Consider the following 12,102-nt stretch of genomic DNA (forward strand, 5'->3'; position numbering starts at 1 on the left):
AAGGGTGTGTGCATACAGACACACGCGTATTCTTTTTTGCCTGGTAGAAATATGCTTCTGTGATGTTCCTTCTACTCCCACACATGCCCCTCCATGGTTGGCACATCTCCTAATTATTCCCATCTACTCCCTCCCCATAGACCTTTTGTGTGTATATTTTGGCACACATCCTCTTGTTTCTGCCTAGTTCTTCTCTCTCTTTTTCTTTCCCTGCCTCCCCCCTCCTCTTCACAACTCCTTAGAGAATTTGTTAAACTATACACTCTTTATTATTAATGTACATTTATGAAAAATTCTTCACAGTTACAAAAGTGCATGGTTATAAAATCATCTCCATACAAAGGTTGGCATCTTCCCTTTCCCCATCCCTCCCTAACCCTCCCACCCCCAGACATCAGCATTCCACAGGACAAGAGCTTAGAAAAACTGAGAGCTCAGTGAATCCAGAGCTCTCCAACCCAAAGCTGTGGCAAACATGGTGGTGATTTACATAGGACTTTGCAACTTGCCTCCTTCATCTCCCTTTTGCCTCCTCTGAGGTGGGTAGAGCAGACAAGATTCTCTAGCTTTGGGAAATTGTTCTTCTGAGAAATGGGCAAAGATGTCTCCTTATACTCTTCTAGAGCTGAAAAGAATGTCAGAGCAATATCCACAAAAACATCTATAAGGAAAATGGAGGCTGTAGGTGTTTCCTGATGGTTGAAGAGAAATGCCTTTCTTGGGCTATTCAAACCATATGCCATCTTCCTTGAAAAGAGCTAGCAAACTCTATAGCAACTCTGGGGACCTATTTCTGCAGAATTTCCCGGTACTCCCTATGGGAATGGAGAAACAGGTGAGGATTTGTCTGTTGGTGACTGGAATCAACTGGTCCAGAGTGGTGTGGTACAGATTGGGGTCTTTTCTAAAGAACAATTTTCTTGGTGCACTATCATAGCACTGTTGGTTAGCTAAACTTTGATATCCTCTGGCCCAGCATAAAGGAAGCTTCTGTGATAAGGACAAATCTCTGAGAGATAGAGAATGGAGGGAAGCAGTCAGGCTGTTGCTAGGTTGCCTCAGCCACACATTTATCTCTTTTTATATTTTTCTGAGCAGTGATCCCTAACCCAATCCTAATGGGATTCCACTTATTGTACCAAGTGATGCAATGAACAGATGGTTGAGTATACTGTGTCAGAGAACTGAACTCAAGTTCCAGAGAGGTTGGCCCCATATCAGTAGATACCCAACGTTCATGGAACCTCATGAACAGACACATTGCCTCAGAGATGCCCCAATATTTACACGTTAACTAGTCTGAAAAAAACTTATTCAAGGCTTGTAGGAATATCTTCATGGTTTCTTGGTCAGCAGGATTGTGTGAACATTTACAACTAGGGCAGTTATATTACCTCTAGAGAGGTGTGCTTCTAGAAGCTTGGTTCTGATAGCCTGCACAAGAGGGTGGTGGTGATGGGAGACATGGAATTCCTTGTCAGGTGAGAAGTTTTATTATTGTGCTTTAGCTAACTGGGGACCTTCTAGCTGCTGGAGAAGAATCTGTTCTTTAAATGTCATGTATCTTACTCAGAAAGATTTGCCATTAATGGGGACAAATAGTCTTATTAGAAAGGACATTTGAATTCAAGGGGGTATTAGGTGTCTTGTTTCATTCTAGTTCTATGCAAAAAGGTACATATCTTAAAATATATTAACTATATTTCAGTAAATAAGAGTCTCTAGGAGATTATAATAGATGTATATGGTGTCCCTCTATGGGAGGCTTAGCTATTTGTGTCGAGACTATTTCTAAAATTTCCTCTCCAAATATATTAGGCTGTTAGCTTGACTGTTGAAGAGTAGCCTGGGTATAGTGGAAGAGGACAGCAGGCACAGTTCTACTCCAGATGCCACAGGAGCAGGATCTTGCACAAATGTTATTAATGAGATGTAGGGGATACAAATTTCAAGTACCCCAGGTCTAGCAAAGTTTCTAGGTGCTCTTTTGGTTGACTAGCTCAGGGAAGCATGAGTAAGGGAAGACTTCTTGGAAGTTGACATGCTGTTTTTCCCTTTATTCTTCTCTCAGGAGGATGGGGTGATGCAACATTGTTGGAGCTGGGGGGCAATGTAGAAAGCCCCTGTTTTAATCATTATCCTGGCCAACCTTACCAACATGTTGGACTGTGCCTTAATTTCTTCTCCTATCCTGCTGAGGTTCTCACCCCACAGTTCTCTTGCACCCTTTGTATCACTTGCAACACAACACAGCAGGGCTTGAGTAGGAGGGGTTAGCACAACTTCCTCTCTTGTTTCCCAAAGAATTTTTTTTTTTTGCATGACTACCACCATGGCCACTAGTTCTAATGTGTTATTTACACTTTGCAAGGCAGATGACTCCTATTCAGGTGTTATTTGTGCTGCTTCTATGTTTCAGAGGCTGTGATTTGCTCTACTCTGAGCTCATCGAAATCTGTGCAGCAGCTGGATTTTGCTGCCTTTTATTTAGCTGATCTACTGGATGTTCATGGCTGCTGAATCCAAGAGCCCCACTACCCTGCCATCCTGGCCATTCTCTTCCCAAGCACCTGGGAAAGCTGGAGAGAGAGCCAAGTTGAAGTTGAGTCTCAACTTTTCTGCTTTGGCAAGTCACACCTGCTCTTGAGTCTCTATTTTCCATTCTTCAGAATAGGAGTAATTATGTTTGGTTTGCCTCCCACTTAGGGTTGTGAAAAGTCAAGAAGAATGACGCTGAACAGCCTGTTAGGAGCTGTCCAGTGCTGAACAAATACAGGGAAGGATCTGAGGAAGCTGATGATGAGGATGGAGTTAACAGCAGCAATGATGATAATAGTGCTTTGCACATGAAGTTAACTTGATTTGTGATGACCGATTAGACACGGTTTCCCTGAATGGAGCTGCCTATCACCTTGCTTCTAGAGTTTACCCAGATAGCCTTGGGTAAGATACTCAGCTCTCTACAATTAATTCAACTGTAAAATGGAAATAATAAAGACCACCAGGCAGTGTTGCTGTGAGAATTGAAATAGGAGAGTCAGTAGATTTAAAAGTGCCCAGAAGAGAGCCTGGCCATCATTGGGAGCACTTATTCAACACTACTTTAATTTGAACTTGTATAACTTTAGAGGGAACTGTGGTGTTCTCCCAGCTTGGATAGGGTAGAAAGAGCACAGACTTTATTTTGCTTGTTAAGCAACATGTGACTTTAAACTCTCTTTGAACCTTCATTCCCTCATCTATACAATGGGAATAACAACGCTTACCTCACAAGATTGATGTGTGCATTAAAGAGAATTGCCTGTGGAGAGAGCATATCACAGTGTCTGACACTGGCAAGTGCTTGGTAATTAATAGCTCTCATACCCTGATGCTTAAATGGGTGAATTTCTTGGAAGAAAGAGAAAATCCTCCTATAGTCACAACTCTGGTGGCCTTTTCTTCCATCAGTCTTGGCTACTCTCATGCTACAGTGCACTTTCCTGGTGAGATCCTTTGGCATGAGCACCGTGGCAAGAACAGTCACAAAATTAGGAGTTCCAGGGTGCCAGGACTCTTGCTGCCCCATTGCTGGTCCTCCTGCTTCCCTCTTCTGAAGCCAAAGCTTGAGTGAGATTCAGGAGAAGATTAGATACCTCCACTTGGTACCTGGGACCTCACTGGTAGGCTGCAATTGATGGATATAGTATGAGGGGCAGTCCTTAGGAGGTGGTCTTATCTGGTAACTTCTGGCAGGAGGAGGCCTCGGGGGCTGGCATGGAGGTGTTCTCTCCCTTTGGAGGCAGTGGTAAGCAACTCCAGGAGTTGAAAGATTCGGTGTCAGAGGGAAGTTTTGGTCCTGTGTCACACCTGCTCTATGTGCTTAAGTTACAAGGATTAGTCTCCGTTCTCACACATCATGCATGATCTGGCCTCTGTCATTTGCTCATGTCCAAATCTAGTTGACAAAGCAGACAATTTTTGATGACTCAGTTCACAAATTGCCTCCATTCTTGTAATTCTCTTGGACTTTCCTAGGCACAGTTGATGATCCCTCCTCTGGGCTTTCATAACTCCTCTGAGAGTGCTGACAAATTGTCTTAAAGGGAATAGTTTTTGAATCTCTCTCTTCCATTAGAGGTAAGAGCCTTGGGAGCAGGGACTAGGTCAGAGTCACCTGACATTTCCAGTTCTGGCACAGTGTCTGGCCCACAGTTGAAGCTCACACAAAGATAGTTTCCTGACCTTGTTTGGGTCATGACAGAGGTGGCCGGCGCACCATGAGCCAGAGTGAGCAGTGTCTGGTGGTCAGCAGCAGTGGTGGCCAGCAGCATGGAGGGACACCAGGAGCCCACATCAAATCTCTTCCTCTTCACTGGCCTTGCTCCAACGGTGACAGCAGTTGGCTGTGATACCGAGGAGGAAGTTGGTGGCCACGGAGGCAATGGAGACCACGAAGCCCACAAACGCAATGAAGAGGTAATCATCCAGGGTCAGGGTCAGGTGGCAGGCCTTGAAGCTCTCCTCAGTGAGTGAGAAGAGTGGGGCGCCCTCGACTTCAGGGGGACCTCGGCACTCAGCTAGCTGAGAATCTGCAACACAGAACCCAGGAGTGGTGAGGGGCTGGAAGAGAGGAAGCAGAATGGATAGCTCCTCACCTCTCCCAAGAGAAGTTGATTTTTTTTTAAAATTGAGTTTCTTCTATGTATCAAAAATTTTACTTACCTTATTTGCTCTCCTCAATAGCCCTTGAATCAAGTATTTTTATACCTGCTTTTATAGTTGTGGACATCGATGCTCAGAGAGTTTAGTAACTTGCCTCTAGTCCAATAGTCACTACTGATGGTAGATCTGGAGCTTTCGTGGCACATTATGTTCTCTTACAATAGCCTCCTAACTGTTTTCTAGCTTCTGCTTTTAAACCATCTTGATGCAGGTGGCTGAATATCTGAAGTCCTGTCATGTACTCTGAGCTTGAAACTCTCCCCTGACTTCTTACCTTCCCATGGAATGAAAGCCAAGGTCCTTACCATGTCCAAGGACTCTTCTCGTCTCTTTCCCTCTACTCCTTGTTCACTCTGCTTCAATCCACCCACCCTTTTTGATCATTCTTCCATCACCGTGAGCATGTCCCTTTTCAGGGTGGAGAGAAGGTGCCGTTGTATTTGTCTCATTTATCTCCTGAATCCTAGCACATCTCCATCTCTTGCTTCCTTGAGGACTCTGCTCAAATATCACCCTATTAATGGGGTCTTTCTAAATCATTCTATATAACATAATAATACCACACTACCTTCCTCTGGGTATTCTCTACTTCCCTACTCTGCTTAATTTTTCTCCATTATCTTGGGCACCTGGGTGGCTCACTGGTTGAGCGTTTGCCTTTGGCTTGGGGCATGATCCCAGGGTCTTGGTATTGAGTCCCGCATTGGGCTTCCCACGGGGAGCCTGCTTCTCCCTCTGCCTATGTCTCTGCCTCCCTCTCTGTGTCTCTCATGAATAAATAATCTTTTTTAAAAAAGAATTTTTCTCCATCATATTTATCATGTCTCATAGTTTCTTTATTATCAGTCTTCTCTCCCTTAAATATAAGTTTTTCCCATGATGTCCCTAGTCTCTGAATAATTTCCTCTTTATGAAAGTGCTCAATGAGACTTTGTTAAATGAATGTGTGGATGGATGCTTCCAACTCTGAAGCATTGGGTCTTTCTATTATCCCATGTGGCTTTTCCAGGTATGTAGAATATAGGGTTAGGAATATGGGCTCTGAAGATACTGTTCTGGGTTCAAATCCTCTTTCTACTTCACACTAGGTGTGTGATTGTGGATGAGTTACTTAACCTCTGTGTGTATTGCTTTCTTCATCTGTAAAATAGTGTCTATTTTATTGGGTTGTAGTGAGAACTCAATGAGTTAACATATGTAAATAATACATTCTTGCTGGATAATAAGTACTATGTAAGTGTGTGCTTTTATTATTATCCTAAACTGGTCTCCCTGGACAGGTCAGTGAGGGTCCTGCCTTAGAGATGAGAGTGGTGTCAGGGAATAATTTGGCCAAAAAGTGCCAAGCACCAGCTTTTCAGCCGGCAGCCATTCCTTTGTTCAGTAGATAAATATTAATAAAGTTTTCACCTTGGGCAAGTCTTTTTTGACCTTTCTGGCTCTTGTGCTCTCCCTCCATAAGAAGGGGATAATTCAACCTAAATTGTCTAAGAGAGTCAATGTGAAGAAGCTTTCTAAATTAGGTGGTGCATAAATGCTATTTATTCATTCTATGGTTTTTGAGAGCAAAGAATAAGATGATTGATTTTAGTTGACCCCTTTGACAAGTGGATGAACTTCATTCTCCTCAGAAATGAGGAGTCGGTTTTCGGAAGAAGATGCAATCTCTCCAAACTCCAGGTGGAGGGGTCCCTGTAGGCCACATGCACAGCACTCCAGACCCTGCTCAGGACAAGATCACGTCTGGAGTTGACCATCAAGGACTCTCCTCTTGGAACTGAAGATGCTGAACTCCAAAGTCTACTGTGTGCATGACTGAGGTGGTGGCAAGATAATGTGAAGCTGGGGAATGTGGGGGAACTGAGGGCAACTGGTATGGACCCAGCAGAAGAGGCTCTGAGTGCAGCTGGCAGGACCCTGAGTGAATTCAGGATCAGAGCCTAAGGGCTGCTGAAGCCCTCTAGTAGGTCAAGAGACCAGTCTTGAGGCTGAGTTATATCCCAAGGGCACTCTTATGTCCCTCTTTGTTGGGATTTGTCAAAAAAACATGGATAATAGTGGAAGAAGAAAAGGTGACAAAGGAAAAAGGATCGCCTGGTCTTACCAACACTGGCAAGTTCTTTGCACCCAAGAGGAAATATCCTGGAGAGTGTGATGTGGTGAAAATTATGTTCTGTAGAGAACAGGGAACCTATGTTTCTAGTTGTGACCACTGGACAGTTACTTTCCCTCTTTGGAGCTCATCTGCACTGTCATGAGGCTGAACAGATGGGATCTCGGACCCCTCTCCTGCTCTCTGGGAGGCTGTGCTTCTTCTGAAGGGCAGTGGGGGCCTCAGAGATCACAGAAAAGAGGGGGCCCCTGGTGTGGTGGAGGCTGTGCTCCAGAGTACCCTCTTTGTCCTTAGTGCACAGGAGAGAGTAGAGAATGTGCAGCCTGCAAAGGGTGGGCAGGTGGGCAGATTGCTCCAAGCAGCCTCCCCCTCATGCCCCCTAGCATTGCCCCATCTCTGTCCCCAGCTATTTTGGTCCCAGAGAATTTCCTCCCACAGCTGTGTAGAAACAGTGGAATCGTGACCCACAGCCCCCCCAAACTATTTTGGTTCTGGGCTCCCCACTCAGTCCTCCTCCCCCTCCTACCTCATTCAGCATCGCTCTTTCTGAACACACTCCGAGCCAGGCTCTGGGAAAGCCCCTGAGATGGTCCTCCAATTATTTCCTGTTGTTCTGCTGCTGTGGGCTGGTGCCAAGGCTCAGTGTGGCCACGCAAGAGCTGATGGCTAGGCACAACAACTAAACATTGCGTGCTGCCAAGTGAGGCTAGAGCCCATCAGGCCTGTGTGATTCCAGGCTCCTTCAGTTCCCAGTGTGCCCTCAGTTGAGATTGGTTGGTCAAATTGCCACATCCATTGCCCAAACCTTGAGGAGCTCTGCCGAGCCCCTTTGGCCAGTCAGAACTCAAACCCTGCCTCCTTGTGTTAGCTTTGGACCTGACTCTTCAGGATATAGCCAGAAGGTGGCCAGACTGCCATGGTTTGAATTCTGACTCCCACACTTAACAGCTGTGTTGCTTTGGGTAAGCTACTGAACCTCTCTGTGCCTTGGTTTCCTTCTCTATAGAGTAGTGGGTGTGTGTGTAGGTCTCATCATGGTTCTTATGAGGATGAGATGAGCTAAATAGGAAATATGCTTAGGATAAAGCATAATAGTAACTGGAAGATCGTCAGTACTAAAAGAGTATTAAACATTTCTATTTCTTTGAGTTTTCCCAGCACTTACAACACTTAAAAAGCAGCCTGGCTGAGTAGAACAGGGCTTGGAAGTCAAATCAGCTTGGGTTTTATCCATGGCCCTGATACTCTCTAAATGAGTGACCCTGGGCAAGTCTTTTCATTGTTCTAGATTTCAGTTTCTTCACCTGCAAAATGGAGGTCATAGAAGTAGGGGTAAATAATGAGTGCTGAGCTCTTAGGTCCTGATGAAAGCTCAGGACACACTGTCTATTATTAGCTAGTCTTGCTTACTATCTGTCTGCCTCATTAGGTCCTAAGCACCACAGAGGCAAGGGCGGGGTGTGTGTCATTCATGAATGGGTCCCTGGTGCCCAGCATGCACAGCAAGGGCTGCATGGATAAAGTGAGCGGGCCGGTGCACGCAGAGGCCAGCGCAGATCAGGGCACGTGCTGGTCCAAAGAGCTCGCAGTGCCTCCCTGTTTTTTGGAGCCTTTGCTCATCCGAGTGAGGCAAGCCCCCCTGTCCCCTGGGCTGCCCAGTTCCTGCCCACCTGCCTTACCCGCCGTGCAGCGCTGGATCCGGTTCCGCAGCCACTTCAGCAGCGGCTCCATAGTGCAGCCGCACACCCAGGGGTTGCCGCCGATCTGCAGAGTCACCAGCCCTGGCAGGCCCTCCAGGGCCTCGAGGCTGAGGAAGGCAAGGCCCCCGTAGCTGAGGTCCAGGTCTCGGAGTTGCACCAGGCCCTGGAAGGCCTGGGGGTGCACCCTGCGCAGCCACGGGTTGTGGCTCAGGTCGATGTGCACGAGGCCGTGAGCTTCCTGGAACATATCAGCTGGCACGTGGCTGAGGTTGTTGTAGCTCAGATCCAGGTGTGCCAAGCGCTTGGCGTGCAGGAAGAGGCCTGGGGGCAGCTCCATCAGGGAGTTGTTGCGCAGATCCAGCACCCGGAGCTCCATGTAGCACGTGAGGTAGCCGGGCGGCACGGCCGCGATGCGGTTATGGGCCAGGCTGAGGTTGCGGGTGTCCCTCGGCAGGTCTGGGGGCACGGAGAACAGCCGTTGGCTGCTGCAGTCTACCACCTGGTTATGGCACGTACAGAGGACCGGGCAGCTGGTGCCGGCATCCGAGTGCATCACCCCGGCTGCCAAGAGGAGGGAGACCAGCAGCACGGCCGGGTGGGGGGGCCCAGGCCAGGGCAGCTGGGACCAGGTGTCACCCATCTCAGGCAGCTGGCAACAGCAGTGCTGTAGGGAGCCCACTGGGGCTGAGGCCGTGTCCATGAAGCAAGAGTCAGTGCCTCCGAAAGACAGCTACATCAGGGCCAGAGTCCTGGAAGGTGGGGCTTCTGGGCACGTGGTATCATGGCTCAAGCCTTTGCCCAGAGCCTCTAAGCACCAGAGGGCTCCCTAGGTGAGATCCACAGGGAGTACCCTTTGGAGCCCAGGGGGCAATCAATCCAGCTGAGGTCCCTCAGGATCTGAGAAGATGATCAAGACTTGGGAGAGGAAGGAGCTGAGGATGGGGCTGGACCTGCTGCTAGCAGGTCGTGGATGTGGAAGGGTCCTTGTAGATCTGTGTTCCTCTCACCCATGACTGCTGGGTGCTTCCTCTCTGTATTATGTTGGAGAGGTGGTGCTGGTGGGTGGGGGGAAGGACATGAAAAGTGTCTGTTGAAGGTCCTGGGGCATCGAAAAACCCTGAGCCCTGTCTCACGTCTGGGACCAACTAGGAGGCCAGATCTCCAGCATGGGAAGTCTCAGAAGCCATTCTTTCTGGTAGCCCAGGGGACTCGAGTCCAAGGGGGTCCTGGGGCGGGTGTTTTAAGAAGGGAGCCCGGTGGGGAGTGGGTCCCCATGGGCCTCCTGATAGCCCGAGTCCTCAGCCTCAGCATCTACTGAAATCCCCAAGGAGGCTCTTCTTTTCCCAGGTTGGGGAGGACCCGAGTGACACCCGCTGTCGGCTGCCAAGTCTGGAAAGAGCCATATGTCCTGGTGGTGCAGGAGGCGGGCAGCTAGGACAGCTTTGGCGACTTGTCCTGAGCCGGGGCCGCTCTCCCCGCCCGGCTCTGTGTTCAGCAGGCCGGTACAGAATTTCCTCTGTCAACAAGGAAAGCACTCAGGCAGAGACCACTCAGCCCTCTTCCCCCGGCCCTCTCCTCCCCACAGCCCCCCTAGGTTCCCTGCCCCCGCGTCTTCCCTGCTTCTAACGGAGTCCTCTGCATACTGTGGGTCAGGTGCGGGCAGGGTCAGATAGACCCCACCCTCCCGTTGTGGTCGCCTGTCCTCCTGGGGGTTCTGTCCTGGGGGAGATGTGTTTGCTTCTCCTCCTAGCCTTGCCCCTCAGCATCAAACACCCCACCCTTGAACAACTCTAAGAAAATATGCACAGGCACGCTCATCTGGTCGTTTGCATAGCCCTTTCAGACGCGGTTAGCACTCCGCTCTCCCTCCCTCGCCCTCTCCCTCATCTCTCTCTCTCTCTCTTTCTCTCTCTCTCCTCTCTCCTTTTCTCTCTCTCTCTCTCTCACACACACACCCACATGCACACATTGTTCTCCTGTGATCACCCCACATTTTGCCCTGCTCTGTGCTCACACCTCCCAGTTTTCTGCCCAGCTGCCTTCTGTACACGCACTCCTGCAGAGCCCCCTGTTCAGTCTGCCCCCCATTTTTCACCCCCATGCACACCCCTAATGCTAGTGCCCCTTCTACAAGCGCCCCACTCTGCCCCCCAGTGTGAGCCCACGCCCACATTCGGTCAGGCAGAGAGACAGCACGATGACACACCCGGTATCTCAGCCCCACCGTCCACCCGCATCCCTGGTGGCCCCCTCAGCCTGCATCCTCCGTGGCCCCTGGCTGTCCTCACTTGTCCTCCCTCACCCCTTCGGTCTGGCACTGCCTCCGTTCCCAGCACTTCCAGCCTCAATCCCGCCCACTGGGAAATCACCCAGTTCCTTTATCCAGACCCATTTTTCTGAACCCCAAGGTCTCGCCTTCCACTCCCAGAGGCCCTCAGGGGCCCACTTACTCTGTTCCAAGGACACAGCCATCAATCTGCGGCATACACGGGTCTCCCTCCCTCATCCTGGAATCCCGCTCGCTGCTTCAGGAGAACAGATTGCCTCCCCGGCAAGTCCCCTCCCCCGGCCTCTCCTCCTCCATGGCTCCTGGATCCCGGGGCAGCATCCTCTGTGGTTTCCCGTCCTGTGCTCCCGGTGCCTGGCTGTTCCCCTTCTTTTACTCAAAAAGGAGAATCAGAGAGAGGATGCTTAGAAGAAAGTTCACAGAATCCGAATGCTTCTTCCCGAAACTCAGCTGGTGCTGAGGCTGCTGGGGTATGTGGCTTCCGCCAGGTCTTCCCCTCCCTCCGCCTTCCTTTCCTCTCTCCCCCTCCTCTCTCCCTTTTTCGCTCCCTTTTTTTCCTCGAGGGCCAGGTACTGACGTTTCACTGTCTCTTAGCAACTGCCTCCACATCTCTGAGCAACAGGAGAGCTGGCTATGGACCCCACTAAGATGAGAGAGACTGGAAGGAAGCAGTCGCAGAATCCACAACCACCTGCGGGGTCCTAGTGATAGGGCAAGGGGGGCAGGGGGGGAGGGGGCAGGGGGCAGGGCAAGGGGAAGGCAGAGAGGCAGGCAGGCAGAGAGCGCAAGAAGGCCCAGTGGGAGAGGTTGGAGTGGGGGTAAAGTAAGGATCTGGAACCTGAGATGGAGGAGGGCCCATAAGGGAAAATAGAGATAGGTTGGAAAAGGGAAAGGAATTTCTTGAGGGCAGGGGGAGAAATTGGGGAAGGTGATGAAGACATGAATAAGAATGGAAGGAAAGAGGAGAAGTGCATGTGACAAGTTTGCTCACTTGACGGGATATATCTCTTCAGTCCATATGTAGCACCTGCTTCCCTGGGTCTGAATATAGTTTGGTCCCCAGGTACCAGGTGGCTGGACTGGCTCAGGGCTTGTCCAGGGACAATTATAGAAGGTTAGACCTTTTCCGTATTCCTTAATTGTTCCTAAGTCCTGACCTCACAAGCTCGGAGAGTTTTGGGACATAAAGAGCCAAGTGACAGGTCCAGGCAGGGTACCTGGGGCTACAGACACACTCAGGTCCATTTTTAGGAGGATGGAAGCTTCCAGAACACCTTATAGTCTTGATCTCTTTCTCC

The 12,102-nt window shown here is 49.5% G+C and overlaps 1 protein-coding gene across 1 annotated transcript; it reads right to left on the minus strand.

Moving 5' to 3' along the window:
* Nucleotides 1-391: 391 nt before the first annotated feature.
* LRRC55 (leucine rich repeat containing 55) lies at nucleotides 392-11,470 on the minus strand. Its single transcript, XM_038563253.1, has 3 exons — nucleotides 10,968-11,470; nucleotides 8,497-10,033; nucleotides 392-4,571 (listed from the first exon to the last, which is right to left on the minus strand). The coding sequence occupies exons 2-3, from the start codon at nucleotides 9,215-9,217 to the stop codon at nucleotides 4,336-4,338; spliced, it is 957 nt and encodes a 318-aa protein (XP_038419181.1). The 5' UTR covers nucleotides 9,218-10,033; nucleotides 10,968-11,470; the 3' UTR covers nucleotides 392-4,335.
* Between the last annotated feature and the right edge of the window lie 632 nt (nucleotides 11,471-12,102).

This window comes from Canis lupus, chromosome 18 (assembly GCF_011100685.1).
Source record: "Canis lupus familiaris isolate Mischka breed German Shepherd chromosome 18, alternate assembly UU_Cfam_GSD_1.0, whole genome shotgun sequence".
NCBI classification, from domain to species: domain Eukaryota; kingdom Metazoa; phylum Chordata; class Mammalia; order Carnivora; family Canidae; genus Canis; species Canis lupus.

Excerpts from the sequence above, each read along its gene's own strand:
- LRRC55 (XM_038563253.1), bottom strand. The coding sequence starts at position 9,217 with ATGGACACGGCCTCAGCCCCAGTGGGCTCCCTACAGCACTGCTGTTGC. Across the intron at positions 4,572-8,496 it reads GATCCAGCGCTGCACGGCGG|ATTCTCAGCTAGCTGAGTGC; the intron begins GTAAGGCAGGTG and ends TCTGTGTTGCAG.